This window comes from Passer montanus, unplaced genomic scaffold, assembly GCF_014805655.1.
Source record: "Passer montanus isolate IOZ18808 unplaced genomic scaffold, ASM1480565v1 scaffold15, whole genome shotgun sequence".
Classification (NCBI taxonomy): Eukaryota; Metazoa; Chordata; class Aves; order Passeriformes; family Passeridae; genus Passer; species Passer montanus.
Window position 1 is genome coordinate 11,073,349 of NW_024362051.1, and position 17,918 is coordinate 11,091,266.

The window sequence follows — 17,918 nt, forward strand, 5'->3', positions numbered from 1 at the left end:
TTGAGAAATGGAGCTGGACACAAAATTAGTAACTGGACCTTTCTCCCAAGGGATTTTCAAGTGATTTGGCCTGATACTTAGCAACTGCATTTGCTGTTTGATATAAATTCTTACATGTCAGCTGGGACATGCAGTGGGGTGCACTAAAACCTGAGTTAGGGATCTTTTGAATGGTGGGTGGTGCCTGGCCTTCAAAATCCAAAACACATTTGGGCTGAGTGTGTACAACAAGCCTCTTTCTGTGGTTTGCTAATATATTCTAGGCATTCTTGTGTGATACAGCATCATTTCACACTCTTCAGAGTGCCAGGTTACTTTCTTTTTTTAAAAGTGACATTTTATAAGGAGATGTCATTAATCTGAGTCACTAGTTTATTTTTGCATGCTTGAGCTCTGGTTTGTGGTTAGGGAAATGGTGACAATCAGTCATAAATTTGACTTTGACTCTGTGTGAAGAGGACCATTAGAACAGGAATGAAGAAAAATCCCACCAACTGAAGGTAATGACAGCTTTCAGTGAGAACAGAACCCTTAGGGTACCTATATTTTAAAAAAACAACCAATGTCTTTGCATGCCTCAATTCTGGGCATCCAGATGCTGCTTAATAAGCCTTGGTTTGCAAAAAGAGGGTGCCTACTCATTTTTTAAAAATGAGTCAGAGCTCCAAAATAAGCACTCAAAGCCTGAGACTTCCAAAATCAATAACAAACATAAAAAGCAAAATAACAAACTGTGTCACAGAATTTGATTCAGCAGCAGTAAAAAAAAAAAAATACACAAAAAAGCCACCAAACCAAAAAAATCATCCTCTGTTTTTGTGCTGTACAAAGGTAAAAAAAGAAAAAAAGATGTTTCAATGCTTCATCTTTTCTTAATATAAAAGAAAAAGAAGTTGTTTCCAGCTGACTCTGTAAAGCTGCAGGAATGTTCTTGGCAGGAAAATGTTTGAAGAAATAGTTCATTTTAAGCAAATATTGTGGAATATTTATAAGAAACTAATTTTGTCTTCACAATCATGTATTTGCCCTGCAAGTCGACTCTCAGAGTCTCAGCACCCAAGAGGAGAGAGAAACAAGCAAAGGTTCTTATCAGCAGCACCGATTTGGAATATTTGTGACCACACAGGGACCCAGAACCTGGGTGAAACGCCCCGAATTCCAGCTCTGTGTGTGTGTGCACGGCACAGACAGGCAGCAGAGCCTGTCTGGCACACAGAATGTTTGCTGGGAGGCTCTGAGCACACCCAGCATGTGCACACGATAGACCAGCGCTGTTTGTTTGGCGGTTACGAAAGTCCCTTGGAAAAAAAAAAGCATTAGACAGCCCATTCTGCTGGATTCTAAAAATACCAAGGGCTTTTAAAGTCATTTTTCTAAAGTAATATGGGAGGTAAGGATTAATTGAACCTAGTGGCTTAGGGTATCTGCATTTCTGCTCAAAATTAATGTGACAAATTAAGTTTTTATTTAGTTCTCCCTGGCTGAGAAAGGTTGCAATTATGTTAGAGTGTTTACAGCTAAAATATATGTTTAAATAATAAATATGTGTTTCAGAAACCATTTCAAACCTCCTTTTTTAACACAGTCAACTCCATTTCAAGCATATAAATATTTCAATTACAAAACTTGAATACATGTAAAATAAATTAAAAATATATTATTTACATTTCAAATTATTTATAACATGCTGCTTGACAGCAACAAATTCTCTCTTAAAAGGAAGTTGTTTGGGGTTTTTTGGCTCTTAACTTTACTTCTGAATTAGGGTAGGATTTATGTTTTAAATATCCATGCAGCTCAGGTATTTACATGGATTTTGCTATAATAAAGTCTGAATAATATAGGACCTTTACGATAATTACCTTCACAGCACCTCTCCAAAGAAGGTGACTAATCTTATTACTGTTTTAGAGAAAGGGAATTGAACTTTAAGTAGATTATACGATTTGCCCAAGGTCCCATGCAAAGTCTGTAGCAAAATGATGCTTAATTTCAATATTAGACTTCATCCCCCAAACCACCTGCAATTATAGCTGAAACTGAAGCTGAAAAAATCCACATGAAAATGCTCTGCAAGACTGATTATTTTTCTTTGGTCTCTGCCTATCTGGTTTTGTTTGGGATTTTCTGAAGCCCAGTTAAAATTATGTTTTGTTTGGATTCATGAAACAACAGGATGAACTTTAAAATTTGTCCAGAATTCAATGACAAAATAACTTGGCCAAGTTTGTTCATAACTGGGCCTTACTGGCAACTCGGGATGAGCCTGCTCCAGTTCTGTAATGGACTCAGATTCAGAGGTTTGACAGTTCAATTTTATACTCTATTAAAGTAAAACAAAAATATTCTTCTTGGGTACTGAAAATTCCTTAGACATTTTTAGAAATGGGAAGGCAAATGAAAGAACTTATTTTGTACTTCATAGGTGGCTTGTATGTGTAATTTGAATTATTTATAGATCACTATTATTTAGGGATCACTCGGCTCATGCATTTCTGCGCTTGTTTACCGTGTTTGTCTGCTTCTTTTAGAAAGAATGTTCTTTTCTCCTATATGATTTTTGACTGCTCTCATAGGTTATGAAATGAGAAGCAGTTCTGTACAAGGGAGGCAGTGAAAGAGTTGCAGCCCATTGCAGCATTCCCACACAACAGATTGGCTTTGGTCTGGACCCCCTCTAACATTATTAATTCCATGACAAGGCCTTGCAACCATCAGCAACAACGTTTTGACCAGCACTCAGTCTCCTGAGATTAGAAATTGACAATTAATGGCTTCCACTAATAAATAGAATCAAGATTTATAATGAAAGATCCAATTCTGCAGCACAAGAATCAGAGCAGTTTCCTCCCAGCCCCTTCACCTTTCCTGTTAAACGTCTGCAGCCATAATGGCTTCAATACTAACACACAAAATGCTTACACTGGGCCCAGGGGGCACTTTCATGATCACATAAGGGCTTCAGAATAGGGCTCATTTACTATCTCTCCTTCTCTGGAATGCCCTTTCATCCACACTTGTCCTCAAGTGGAAGGATGAGAGAGAGAGAGAGAGAATAGTGAAGGACATTAGAGAATACTCTTCACATGGAAAAATGCTGCCATATGTGCAATGGAATCAGTAGGGGGAATGTGCTGGATATAAATTAAGCTGTGGTGTTGATTTAAGATTTACAGGTTTTAAGGTAAAGCATCAGAAGATCCTCTCACCATTGGGAAGTGTTGCACGGATATTTCAGGGAGGCTGGGGTTTTTTCAGTATTAGAATAATGAAAATTACAATTTCTTACTAAACCTCAAAAATGCTTTTGGAAATCCCTAAGTTTAAAACATAAACCTTTCCTTGGAGCTGTCTCCCTGTGCCAGTGGGGGAACTCTGCCATGGTTTCTGCAGCCCTGGCCATGGCCAGTGGGGTGATGCTGCCTGGGTTTTAACTTTTCACGGGTTTTTGGGGAATGTTAGACTCCATGATTAATTATGTCCTGGGAAAATACGGGATTTAAGGAGCTGGGAGGAATAACAACAGCAAAAAAAATTGATAAGAAACAAGGAAAGGGTTCCTGTGAAACTACAGGGGCCCCTACTGGGTATGAGGAATCCACTGTGGATACAATGTGGTGCATTTGTTTGCTGCTATGAAAATGATATTTACACCAAGTGCCCAGGCTTTAGGGATGGGCTGTTCAGAGGTGCTGAATTCTGCCATCTCCACCTCACTGAGCTGCAGCTACCAGCAGCCAGTTTCCCTGGAAAGTGGGATCACCTAAATGTTTGTTTCCTGTGGGCCCTTAGCTATTGTAGTGCTAAACACAGAATTATTCACACAGGCCTTTATCCTCCCCTTTCCTTGGAATAAAACCCACTGAGCTAAATTCTGGGCCAGCACAAGATGCAAATCCCCTTGGCTATAATGGGTTCCTGCCACAGGTAAATTTGACTAATTATTTTCATAAAACTGAGTGAGGCAAGGATTCGTGTGTCGACATTTGTTGCTGATTTAGCATGTGGCCCAGAGAAAGGACAGGCTGGCTACAAGGAGACAAAGCTGTGAGACATTAGCTATGAGACAACACCTACCTCACTCCAAACCAGCATGGTGCCGAATATGACCTGTAACCCATCAAAGAAATTGTCTCCTATGATGATGACAGTGGCACCTCCTGTAGTCCATCCTTCACTTGGACTGATGGCTTTGATACATGGTGTAGCTGCTTTTCAACACACATGAAAAAGAGAAGTATTCTGCTGTTAGAACTGGATTTTAATGATAGAAGACGTGAGAAAAATAAAATAAAAGGAGCTTTCATTTCCCCCCCTTACTAACACAAAGATTTCAGCAATCACGTTCTTTATAGTACATATGCATGACCTCAAACTCTATCTTTGGAAGCATTTTTTTCCTTAATTAATTTCTGTTTGGTTTTATTATCTGCATTGATTTTTTTTAAAATTCTACATTAACAAAAAAATCACAGCATCAGGGGTAGAGACCAATTGGAAATCGGCATCCCTTTTGTTATTGTATATGAAATGCACAAGACCTAAGTTAATAAAACAATCTCCATTAAGCTTGCTTTATTATCCATCAGAACCCAAACTCACCAAGGAAACTCCCATAAACATTATGGAAAATATTGGCAAAATAAAAAAGGGTGTAACCCTCAGCATTTCTCTAACTGTTCTGCAATCAGATCCAGGTTGTCCAGTATTAAACCATCCTGCCCTGATTAATGCTTTGGCTACTACAAAAAAAACAACACCCCACAACCAAAGCCACAGCTTCCATCCAGTCATTCCAGTCGTATTGCATCTACAGGATAAACAAGATGTGTGTGCAACACATTTTGCCATATCCATGGAGTCTCACAGCCACTTTCTTGGCATTGTATCTACTCAGAGCCTCTGAGTGGATGTTGAAAACTCAAGTACTGCTCAAATCTTTGACTAAGAGCTTCTGGTTTAAGACTTTGTAAGCAGAAACAGCTCAAATATTGGTGGGCTGGGGCAGTATAAACATTCACACATTGATTCTCCTCCTCTGCAGCACAGGGGCACCTTGGAATTTAACAGTGCTGAAGCAACAGAAATAACATTACTGCAAAAATAGTCAGCAAGCCCTGGGTAACTGGTACTGTGGAGTCTCAGGGTGGTCACACAGGTCGATGGAAAGAAACAATTTCACCCAAGATGCTACCAACTTTTCCTTGCACGAGATGATAATATGGCACTGGTAACATTAGATAACATTTTAAGTAAAGCAGGTATCTCAATAATTTCATTACTCATGGAAAACAGGTTCAAGGAGCAGCATAACTCCACCAGCCAACCTCAGTGATGGAAAGAATGATTCTTTCCTGCAGATGTGAAGCCAGAGGGAAGAGGCTGCACTGCAAACCCAGGAATGGGTGCCACTGCCCAATTTTAGGGTCGGTGGCATTTGGCTGTGAATTGCTACTTGATGGAAAGGCTGATTGAGCTGTTAATTTGGTTTGATTATTTGATGATATACTCAAAGAAGAGCACTCAGGCACTTCCTCAGGTAAGGAAGATGGGGATATTAAATCCACTATGTGTTAGCACCACCCAGGATAAAACCCTTACCCTCATGAGTTACTCAGCATGGCAATGTAGTGAGTTACTTAATGAGCCACAACCCCTGCCCTAAATTCTTCTAATTGTAAAGACAGGAAATTAATTCATTCACAGAAGCCTAATTCAAAATGCTCCAGACAAAGTGCTAAAGAGACCCAGGGCATCTTCATGATTCCTCAGTGAAGTTCTGGTTGGTTGGAGCTGATTGCAAGAGGCAGTGTGGCTGCTGGGAAGCTCCTTCCCCCAGCCCCTGGGCAGGGTGGGTGGGTGGGGGGGGGGCTGGGAAGCAGGAGGGAGCTGGGAAGGGAGCTGGGATTGGAGCAGTTGAGTCACCCTGAGCAGTGTTTCTGTGAGCACTGCCCCAGCCTCACACCACTGGGGGTGGCAGGCACAGATGGGGAGCAAACAGACCCCAGCCCTACCTACAAAAGGTTGCAAGTGTCAGGACAAACTTTTCCACTACTTAAGCTGATGGGGATGCCAGCTCCAGGCAAAAACACAAACAGGCAGAAAAAAAAAATCATTACCCTACTCCAAACTTGGCAGAGTACAGCCATTAACTTTTACATGAGCTAACAAAAGAAACATCCTGACATTACCGTCACGAAAACGTAGCACACACAGAAGTAACTTCAATATGTTTAATTTGGATTCAAATTACTTGCATAAAACTGTGCATAAAAACCACTGAGATGTCCAAAAGCAAATGCTTTTCCTTCAGCCAAGCTCACACCAACAGATTTCCAGTGAAAGAAGCTTTTCAAAATGCCATCTAGCCCTTTCACAGAATCAAACTTTTTCATAAATAAAAATTAAAATCACTTCCAAATCACACCCTTTCCAGTATTCCCAGTTGATTGTGGATGCATACCCCCTACAATAAAACCCAGAGATAATCAGTTTCCCATGTGTCAGAGAATGAGCTACTTTTCTTAAAGACTACAAGCAACATTTTTTTTCCTAAATACCAGTGAATAAAAACTATTTGAGACCATAAGCATTAACAGAAAACATATGCAGGCTTTGCTGAAAGGGTTGTCAAGCACTGGAAGAGGCTGTCCAGGGAAGTCACCATCCCTGGAGGTATTTAAAAGCCATGTAGATGTGGCACTTGGGGACATCGTTCAGTGGTGGGCTTGGCAGTGCTGCGTTTACAGTTGGACTCAATCTTAGACATTTTTTCCAACATAAATGACTCTACAATTGAAAATTATAGATTCAACTAATCTTTAAAGTGAATGCAAGATACTCTTGTGCAGTTACAGGACCCCACAAAAAAGTTCTTGCTATTTATGTTGTGATGTTCTTTGTGCTCCCTTCATTGCACTCAGAGGTTCAAGTTGCTGCCCTGTCTGTGCTGCCTCATGTATTTGATTGTAATATTTTATAAATGTATTTGCTTCATATCAAACACGTGCCAAGTCCCATCCATGGAGCCAGGAGGATTGAGGCAGACACTCAGGGCTCTGTGCGGAGCTGGGGCTGTCAGTTCTTCACTGGGACACTCTCACCTGCAAAGCCACTGTGACCAACAGCACATGTCACTTTATTTAAATATGTAGAAATTGTGCTGCATCAGTGCCTCATCAAACCTGCTGGCAATAGCCCAGGACATCTCCTCTGAGGATAAAGTCAGGACTTGGTGGTTTAATCACCAGGGCAGGATGGTGCCCTTTGCAGCCTGAGATGGAGCAAGAGCACTGTGCATTCCCAAAAGATTTCATTATTTTCCCCTGTCACAAAAACCAGAGGGACTCCCCAGCTTTCCCCACACAACTTGCCTTACTTTAAAGTGCAAGTGTCTGTAAAGGTTGGAAGGGCTGCAGGAGGTGCTGCCCAGCCAGGGAAGTGGCTCTGCAGGGCTGCATCCCAAGGAGGATGTGCTGAGGGAGGCATCCAGACTGCTACCTGTTTTTGAGGGCACAAACCATGTTTATACAATGACATATTTGCAATGACCAGTGGCATTCAGGACAATGGTCTGTCTCAAACTTTGCCCTTCCCAGGCCCTTTCCTTGGAGCACCAAGGAGGATGGAACTGGGTCCTGTTGGCAGCATCAGCACAGGTGACACTGGGAGGGGGCAAGGCGATGACCTCAGCTCTATTTATGCCCCTGGTACAAATGTCTGGCCAGCTCAGGCCCTCTGCTTTTCATACTTCTGCTCTTAATCACTTGGCAACGCTCAAAGCACTGTCTGGAAGGTGTTTACTTCTGTGCAACCCTAGGAAAACAGAGCTAGGCAGAATAATCTTTTCACTGGAGGCCTTGATTTTTCTACATTTTATTTGGGTCAGAAGACAAACCAAAATATAGAAACTTTTTTTTTCTTTTCAGAATGCCAAGTTCCAGAACCTCTACCTAGAATTAGCTTTTTTCAATACCTCCAAGAAAAACAAAATGTTTTGTTTCAAAATATTATCACTTCTCATGCCCTTCTGTAACTCCAAAGCATCATTTCTGAAATGGTGTTTTTAAAACAAATAGAAAAAAAGCTTACATAAAATTTAGCTTTTTCTGTAGAAAAAGAGTTTTTAGTCCAAGTCTGAAGCTTCACTGATAACAAAATACAGTGAAGGACTTTAGACCAATCCTAGTAAAGGCAGTGAAGTGTACATGATTGATAACATGAACAGACTTTAAGTCCAGGAAAGAATTATAAAAAGAAAAAAAGGAATTGCTCATTCCTACATACATGAACTTTCCTCTTGTTGCTGTTGAAGGAACAGCTGGAAGTCAACTGCAATAAGAACCAAAGAGTTTGGTGGCCCAGCTATCAGACAGGATTTTCAGACTCTTTGGTGTGAGTGTCACATTCATTGTGTTTTCAGAACAGCTGGGCTGAGGGAACACCAAACGTCTCCCTCCAGCTGCAGCAGGACCCTGCAGCTCCTGGCTGAAGGTGATGTGGCCACATCCTCCACCTGCTGAAATGGCCTAAGGGTTGGGAGCCTTGAGCTGCTCTCGTTCTTTGCACAACACCAGGGCAAGTCAGAGCCCCCCTGTGACAGGTCCCACCGTGCTGCTCCCGAGGCTCACAGACAGAGGAGGCAGAGGAGGTTCTGCAATCCCAAACTTACTGAGGCCATTGGGAATCCTACCACTGACTTCAAAGCTAAAGGATCTATCAATAAATGTTTAGGATTAATGAGCAAAAACCTTAAAGGCTCCAAGAGAAACAACGTTCTTATGAAATCTTCATTTTTCTCAATGTACACACTGCTAAAATCTTATCACCTCACACAAAGGATGGCAGGTACTCCAGCACATGGGGAGCAAAAAAAGGAAAAGTTTTTTGTTGTGCACTGCGTGTGCCGGTGTGTTCCTGTGTTCCCACACTTCCCAGCTACTGATACACAGGGATTTTTCTTCCCTCAAACTGTGACAATAAAATGATTACCCCGCCACAGTTTAGCATAATGGTTCAGAAACGCTCGTGGCATATTGCAGAGTTAAAGTGGAAATTATTAGGTAGCTCTTCTTTGTTATAATAATGATCACTCCACAAATAAAAGCTCTTCTCCCAAAGGTACTGCAAGGCACAAAATGCTAATTCTGAAGATTATGTGTGCGCTTTTATTAAATATTACTCTGCCCTGTCTGTTTGAGGGCTTCACTGCTCTGATTGTTTTATGAGTGCCATGTTAATGTCAGCCCCATCTTGCTAGCAGCAGGCACACATTTTAGCTTTTGTATGAGAGTTGATCAAAGGCCACGTGCTGAGGGAATTGCTGAGAAAACACGGACAAGCGATAAAAATCTAACAGATTAATTGGTTTAAATTTCATTTCAGGGCGTTGAACTTTGGCTCAGGACACAAGTACTACACTACCAGTCAGGGCCTAATTACCACATTTCCAATTTGCCTCTGAACAATGCTTGGCAGGGAGAATAATAACAGGACTAATAATACTAATAACAATAATAATAATAATAATAACAATAATAATAACTAAACAACAGCAACAACGTCTCCTCTTAGCTTCTTGTTTAACATGTTTAACAACTAACTTTGTGTGCAGGCAATTGCAGGAGGAAATTCCTCTCCCCCACACCACCACCCACCTGCCTCCTGAGCATTTCTACCTGCCTCAAACAGCACCTGATGACAGAAGAAATAACAGACAGCCTCAGGAGCATCTGAATTTACAGAATCAATAATCGACCAACTCCAGCCCCTCACAAAAACACACTGGATGTTTCATACCCTTAATTAGGGACCTGCATTTCTAAACAGAGATAGCTTTTTATCCTCCAACAGAAATGATCTGTTCCACTGATAGAAAACAGAGGCCAGAGGGAAAAAACCATATTTACCACAAAGTTTATGGGTGGCCTTGGAATAAGGGTTAATTGAGCTTAGAGGTAAATGTTCACTGAGGTGAATTAGTGGGATGCACAGCTATCAGCAGGGCTCTGGGACTGCTCCTATTTAGCTTCTGAAATGTATTTGCTCTATGATTAATATCCAGTTTGTGCTGGTGACTGTAAGAATGACCTTGCCTGCAGTTTTTATCATGAAGTGTGGTTTCATCCTCTATTATTCCATAGATGAGGCTCTGACAACAGTTGCTGCATCACAACAGGAGTTTAAATGATAGGGCACATGCTTTTATTTTTCTTCTCTCTAAGAGTATCGTGACACGCAAGGAGAGTTGCATAAAGGCAGTTAAAACTGGGAATTAAGAGGAACAGGGAATTTATGTCTCATCTTAGAGGAAGTACTGAAAATATCTGGAATTTAATTTAATTTTCCTTTTTTTTCCTTGGGTAAAACCTAATTCCAGGCTAAATAAATAAATGAGCCACAGATTAACCCACAGTTTATGGGTCTGATCCTGCAACCCGTTAAATGCTTTCACCAAACGACTGACTTTTCAGAATATCAACACAAATCAGTTTTACGCACTCAAAACCATAACTTATGGAAGCTGTGATTCAACAAACCACTCACGTAAGTGCTTTAAAACCCCGCTGAAGAAGTTGCAGGATAAGGAACTCTGTTTTTAAGATAGTTGGGCCCTGTGAAAGCTCCCAAGAGCTGGGCAGTGGATACAGAACTGGGGCTCCCATTCCACAGCAGCCTTGGGGCACGTGTGGACCCCCCTGTGCAGAGCAGGGCTCATCCAGCCTCACACAAGGATCAGAAGCAGCACAGCCAACACAGCAATGCCAACAGAACTCAGGACTCAGCACCAATTCTGGGACCTTTTTCCAATTTAAAAGAATAAACCAAATATTTTTGAGGGGTTGAGCTGGGCTGTTTTATTGACTGGGGAGGGGGATTGTTTGGGTTTGGGTGGGTTTTTTTCCCCTAAATAATATCCTATTTCCTGAGAAGTGGGAATTGTCAGGCTGCTCACTACTCTGAGCATGGTGAAAGGGTGAACCCTAAAAATTCTGGAGGCGGTGGAGTCATTCCAGGAGGTTTGTGGGGCATTGCTGGGACTGGCATCCAGTACAGGCAACTGAAAGCAACTGAAGATTATGAAACCAGCCAGGATGGGGAAAAGTGCTCAAGATCAGCCCAAAGGACACTTCAGGGAAAGGGAATGTGGCAGAGCTTTTATGTATGTTACTGGAGCATTAAATCTTCACTCTTAAGCTAAACAATGTGTTTGCTGCTTATCTGGGTGAAGTGATGATCTTCCTGCCTTCCTTTTGCGTCTCGAGCCGGCTCCGTGGCCCATTCTCTGCTGACAATGAGCAGCTGCTGTGCAGGAAACAGGGCAGCAGAGGTTTCCCCCTGGAGCAGATAACTCCTGCAGCTTTGTGCGACACAGGCACGAGGATGTGATGCCCTGCTCCCCCTTCCCAGCTCCTCGATAGTTGGGGGTTTTAACATATGCAAGCCTTAAAGATTACAGCACCCTGCCAAAAATGGCAACCTCCTCCCGGTCCTTCATGACATCTGCACTGGGTGAAATCACTGAACCAAAAATACACACGCCGTGCAATCCCTCCAGGATGGGGGAAGGGAAGGGAAGGAAGGAAGGAAGGTTGCATTTTTTCTGTTTTTCAGTAGTGAAATTAAAGGTCTTGGATGTGATTTTCTGCCGAACGTTTTGGATGCACGGTTCCCTTTAATGGGAAATGAAAATGTAAATTACCTGGGATAATATTCCACCTACAATCAATACTTAAGCCAGTGTTTCTCTTTTATCCTTGCTGATGCCTCAGCTAGCAAAGTTACATTTCATGGAGTCCTCTGTGTTTCTCTTTCCTTAATGATTTCCAAAGCTCTCAGTTGTTGATCAGTGCCTGAAAAATGACTGCATGGAAAAAGGAGGCAATCCAGAATAATGAGAGACCTGTTACCAAAAAAAATCTGCTCTGTATTTTACTTACAATATTTCCATAAAATAATAATTTAGTTATCTCTCTATGATTGCAAGAAATGTATTTTCATTCATTCTCTTAAACCCTTTCACATCACAGAGGAAGTTCTGTGAGTTTCTTTATTTATTTGGGTTATGTTTTTATTTTACTTTAGGAGCTGCCTCCTACTTTCCAGAAATTAATAAAACAGTCAGAGTCCTCAGTATCTCCCTGCAAGTCAGTAAAACTTGACTCTAAAGAAAGGTCTGTCATGTCTGTTTGGCAAATAATAAATTCCCCAAGAAAAATGGAACGTTACAAACACACTTAAAATTATGTTAAATTCAATATATAGGTTCAACCTAAACATTAATATATACATATAACCAATACATGTATTATTCTTCTTGAAAAAAAAAAATCTGCACTCTCTCTAAATAGATATATTTCAAGAAGCCTAACAACTTTATTTCTTTTTTTTTTTTTAATGTGCTACTCTGATTTTTTTATTCCTAGGAAATTTTGGGCTGGCTTTAAGCTCTAGTTTTTGCATTCATTATTTTTGCCCCTGAATTGCAAGACGTTAATTTTGAGTCAGCCATGAAGAAACTGCTGCAGGTGGCTTTGGCCAAACATTGCCAAACTAGTGCTTGCCCCTCAGCCTTAGCACTCCCTGTGCTCTTGAGCAGCTCAGGTGCTCAGGGGTGCACAGACTGGGTCAGGATGAAAACCAGACCTCCAAGAATATTGCACAGGGCCTTTCAAATCTTGGCATCACCTCCAGCTCCACGACTGGGGACGGGTTTGCTCAGACTTCAACACCAAACAGTGACTGCTGTGCTCCCCCAGGGATGTACAAATGTATTTTGAGCCCCAAGTGAGATTAATGTTTTACCATGAGCTCCCAAATTATTGCACCTCTATTCCTTCAGCCCTGCCTCCACCCCATGGTGTCACTTTCAGAGGAACACTAACAGTGTGTGAAAGCCAAAGGCAATAAACACCATGTAGGGGACTGAGGTGTGACACATGGATGGGATTGCTGTATCTGAGTATGGGCTCCAAAATTTTGGTAATAAAACAGTGAAAAAAAATCATATCTGCCTTTGCCATTTCAATTTCAATGGCTTTCTACCATCAGCTTCCCTTATGAAATTATGGAGCCCAGCTAAGTCACTATGTCTACTTTAAAAACAATAGGCATGTGCAGAAAGGAGACTGGTTTAGTGCACTGAAGTTTTAAAATAGTTGTACTGTTGCAATTTCTGGGTGAGAATGGAGGCAACCTTGCAAATGGAAGCCCAAAATGAGTACTATACATCAGGCCTAAAAGTTTGTCAAAACAAACATCTCTGCATAGTTCTCATACTCCAAAACATACTTAATTAACTGGTCCTTCATGATCCAACAAAGAATTTTATATTTGCTAAATGTTAACACTGTGCTTTACTGCTTGGCTGAACCCCAACCCAACAGAAGGGCAGGTGGGTACAATTTCAAAATTCCTAGTTTGTTTTACTACCAACCCTGGTCCTGTTTCCTCATTTCCATTTTCCATCAGTACCTTAACAAAATAAATCCCTTACAGTACATCTCCCTAGAGTCAGAACACAGGACAAGACAAAATCCTGTAAGGTGCAACAGGCTCAGCATCCAGAGCACAACAGGGCTGAGCCTTGATGCTCCAACACCCACTGGTACATTATGGCCACACTGGCAAGGTTCAGTTAGTGATACACAGAAACTATTCTAGATGAAACAAAGGGTTCAATCTAAATCTAAATTCTCACTGCCAGACTAAATACTAGTATCAATTATTTTTTTATGACATCTTTCACTATCACAAAGAAAAAAACCAAAACCCCACATCCCTCAAATAAAACCCCACACACACATTACACAGCATAACAATCAAAAATTCACCTGAGATGAATCCTACAGGAAACAAAGAATTTATTTTCCTGATAAAAACAAGATTCAACTAATACTAATTTGTAGCTGGGGTCTCTTTGTTCAGCAGAATTGAGAAAGTCTGCCCACAACAGAGAGCTCACAGTAATCATCTTTCAGAAACAAGAACAACCCGTGCAGAAACACAAAGCAGTTCTGCCAGGGACAGGGAGTGCCTGCAATCCAGTTTCTTCAAGGGAAATTCAAGTACCCTAAGAGTTCTTATTCTTCATCTGATTTCTCTCACAAATCACAGGCTCTCTAATGCAATTTTCTGGAGTCTGAGAATCATAAAGTCAAATATGAACAAGTCTAGTGGAAAAGCTGTGACGCTAATCTTGGCCTACGTTGTACTTTTAACAGGCACTGAATTTGTGCACCGGATTATCCAGATGGCCATACAGGAATCATCCTGATAGGATTAAACCTTTGTGCTGAACTCTGCTCCATCTGTTCTGGGAGGTTTGCCTATTGCTATCAGAATACGAATGCTCAGCCTAGGTCCAACACCACGACTGAAAGCACCCGTTTACCACACACACACACACATGTGTACATGTGCAAACACAGCTCCCCAAGTGCTTCATTAGTAATGTGAGATGAAGTTACCCCGAAGTTTACCACTAAAGAAACATATTGGTTTTATTACTGGTTTGAAGAACAAAGCGCGCTATATCTAAATTCAAACAAAAGAGCGTTTTTGTTGTTGTTCTGGGACTTGTTCAATTCATTAAACCATAATACTGCCATAAATTTATAGATGAAGGCATGACTAAACATAAAGCAGCAAGGCTCTTCATCTTTGAAATCTATTAGTGTATGAGGATGTATGACACAGTTGCACTTTGAAGATGTCATGGTTAAATATTTCAGATTAAAAAGCAGCCAGCAACAAAACACATGTGTGCACACAGCACTGGTAGCTGCTCTTTGCAGCTCCATCTAGTCACAGCCCAAGAACAAAAAAGTAATAATCAGTCCCAGCAAAAGCAAAGCTTATTCCCATTAATGTTTCTTTCTGCTTTTATTATCTATTAATGACAGTGTCCTGCATTCATTGCTGCAGCCTGCCAGATGCAGCAAAGATCCATATTCATCATGGGCAAAAATTGTGTTTGGGCTGTCTCTGACAGGTTACGTAGAGCTGCCAATGGAGGGACCAAGGTCCATTGTATGGCCTCGGGTTTTCAGGCCCTGGGCCAAGGGGACAGGTAGGGAATCTGGCTTTTCTGCAGGAAAAGCATCCCAGTGATCAGAGGGTGTAGCTATATTTCTGTTCTGGCCAGAAATACTCAGAAAACTAATGAGTACCTGGGATGGAAATGGTGGATACACAAATTAATTATTATTATTATTATTATATTATTATATAATTAATAATAATAGTAATAATAATATTTTATTATTGTTATTAGATTAAGCAATGCAATATAATCCTCAGCCATATTATTATTATTATTATATTATTATATTATTAATAATAATAGTAATAATAATATTTTTATTATTGTTATTAGATTAAGCAATGCAATATAATCCTCAGCCTCTGTTTGTGATGGCAGTGGGACAGAGATGGAGGCAATATAACCTGCACTGCATTTCAAGCAGCAGCCGTGACTGCCTTGCACAGACTGAGACCCCCTTGTCTCTGTTGTGTCTCTCAGACTGTTCCTTCCTCTGTTCTTTGTGCAGGGTCAGGCACCCCCTCCCAGCCATTTAGGCTTTACTTGCAAAAACATAAGCATAAAATTATATTTATAGTTCATAGTATCTGTCCAGCAACGACACCACATAAAACCAGCACGCTGAAAATCTGAGTGAATACTTTGGACCCGAGCCTACAAATGCTTAGAGAAGTTGTTCTTTCAATGTCTCTGATAAAGCCATGCTAGGTTTTTATTTATTTATTTAGGGCTGCATTCAGACCACCTACCTCAGGCATTGCAGCCTGTCAAACGTCAGACTCCAGCTCTGGCTCGGTGAGTCAGCCTGCCTAAATTAGGATCCTCTTTCTGCTATACAATAAGCAGAAATGGGAAGACACCTCTGCAAGCCTGGAGACCCAGGGAGTTCCGTGCTGGCTCAGGAAAGTACCAAGGGATCTCAGCAGGACGATAGCATAGGTAGGGAGCAGCCAGAAGCAACCTCATAAAAAATATTTGGCAGCTGATATTGAGCAGGCACCTGACTCTGGGCTTTCCTGCAGGCACCTCTGCTCAGGCTCAGGGCTGAAGGAGGAGGCAGCACTCACTGTCACCTTCAGGGTCGCAATCCCAGAAAAGAGTAATTTTCCCCAAAGGGCCCCTAATCACAGTAGCTTTACCTTTCAGTGTCTCAGAGAGCCAAACATGGTCAGAAATATTTCTTTCACCCCCTCTTCTTCTCCTCAAAGAGCCCAGGGAGTTGAGCAATGCTCTCACCTGAACGTCCTGCAGGGAAGTGCTGTGACCTCAAACCCCAGCCCATGCACTAATGCTGTGGCTGGAAAGATGAGCAGTGCTGTGGTCAGGCAGAATTTGCTCCGAGTGCTGGCCTTCCCTCTGGGCATGGATCAGGTAACACCAAACCTATGAATTCCATATGCAAGCCCAGGTTTTCAGGGAACAGCAACACGAGCTGTGTGTTCAGCCTCCAGCAGTGGGGAAAGATCCAGCACTTCACTGCCATTTCACAACTCAGGCGGGACCTCTGTGGGAAAAGCACTTTGCTTTTTCATGGGATAGATACTGAACCTCTGAGAAAGCTGCTACAAAACCATAATGATATGGTATTAACCAAACATAATTAATTCCGAACTTCCTTACGCTCACAGTGCTAACAGGCACTTCAAGGGTATTTCAGCAAACAGCACAGAGGTTCCTGCAGCACCCGGGACCAGATTTTTGGAAACATCCACAAATCCAATTCTTTCAGTAAGCAACTAATGGAATTTTCAAAGTACCTCACAGACAGATAGAAATTCTCTAGCCAGAGTTGTAAGAATCCCACTGAACACCCACCTGCAGCTTTAAGCACCACGAGTTTGGCTTTAGGTTCAAGAATTCCCGAAAAAAAGCCTTTGGGATACCTATACTCTTGGACAGCCATTTGTATCATAAAAATGGGTAAGAAGTTTAGAAAACCCTAAATATCCACATCATGAAGGGCAGTATCTCATTAAGCATTTCACTGTGACCACTGTACCATAATTTACACATATAAATGTTCTAATTATTTTTGAGAAATAACCTTAAACTTCTAAATTTCAGACAAGTTTTTCATGAAACTTTATTCTTGATCTTTTTAATAAACTTCCTCGCTTTGCTCAGTGAGGTCATAAACCAGCACTGCTTATATTACAGTCACTTTCACGCTAAAGATTTGTTTTGTCACAAAGAGAACTATAAATTCATGGAATGAAGGTGGAAAGCAGAAAGGACTAATTGTGACACACAAAACTTTCTGGTTATGCTCAGCAAACAGTTTTGGCTAAGATTTTAAAAACTACTTTATGAAGTTCTACTACTGGCTTTAATGAAAGCACACTTTTTGCAATGCCATACACTCCCAAAAATCTTGTACTCTGGATCCAGGCCAAACACAAAGCCTTTCTTCATTCCAATATTAATTATTAGTAGCTTATTTTTTATTCTTTGCTACTAAACATTAATAACTTTCAAATAGCAAACCAGATTAGAATAACAACTCCAAACATCCCACCCTGGTGGGCTCCATTTTCTGCATCAGTGTCCTGGTTTATGCTATTAACTCATTTCCTTGCGTGTGGAGGAGCCTTGTCAAATACTCATTTTTCTGGGGAAACACTTGGCAGACAGAGACTTGAATGCTCACACCAATCCTCTCTCAGTTCAGTGACAAGATGAGTTCATTATTTGCAAAGTTTTCTAAACTGAATATTCTAAATGACAATCTTGTGAAAAATTTTCACCTAACCAAACCTTTAACCCTGAGATTGTTATCACTGAGTCGATTCACAGCTTTGGACATAAGTTTCATGGGAGCAAAGACCTTTTATAACCACTGATTGCTTTGGGGTATTTAAATACTGGGATGCTCAAC

At 41.1% G+C, this 17,918-nt stretch overlaps 1 protein-coding gene across 8 annotated transcripts in view; it reads right to left on the minus strand.

Moving 5' to 3' along the window:
- EBF1 (EBF transcription factor 1) overlaps nucleotides 1-17,918 on the minus strand; it is a 267,407-nt gene that overhangs the window by 63,776 nt on the left and 185,713 nt on the right. For 4 of the 8 annotated variants that reach the window (XM_039701549.1, XM_039701547.1, XM_039701554.1 and 1 more), the window contains exon 9: nucleotides 4,078-4,208. In XM_039701549.1, the coding sequence (XP_039557483.1) occupies nucleotides 4,078-4,208 (131 nt within the window). Of the gene's footprint in view, nucleotides 1-4,077; nucleotides 4,212-17,918 lie in introns of all 8 variants that reach the window. The other 4 variants (XM_039701548.1, XM_039701546.1, XM_039701550.1 and 1 more) reach the window with 1 other exon arrangement.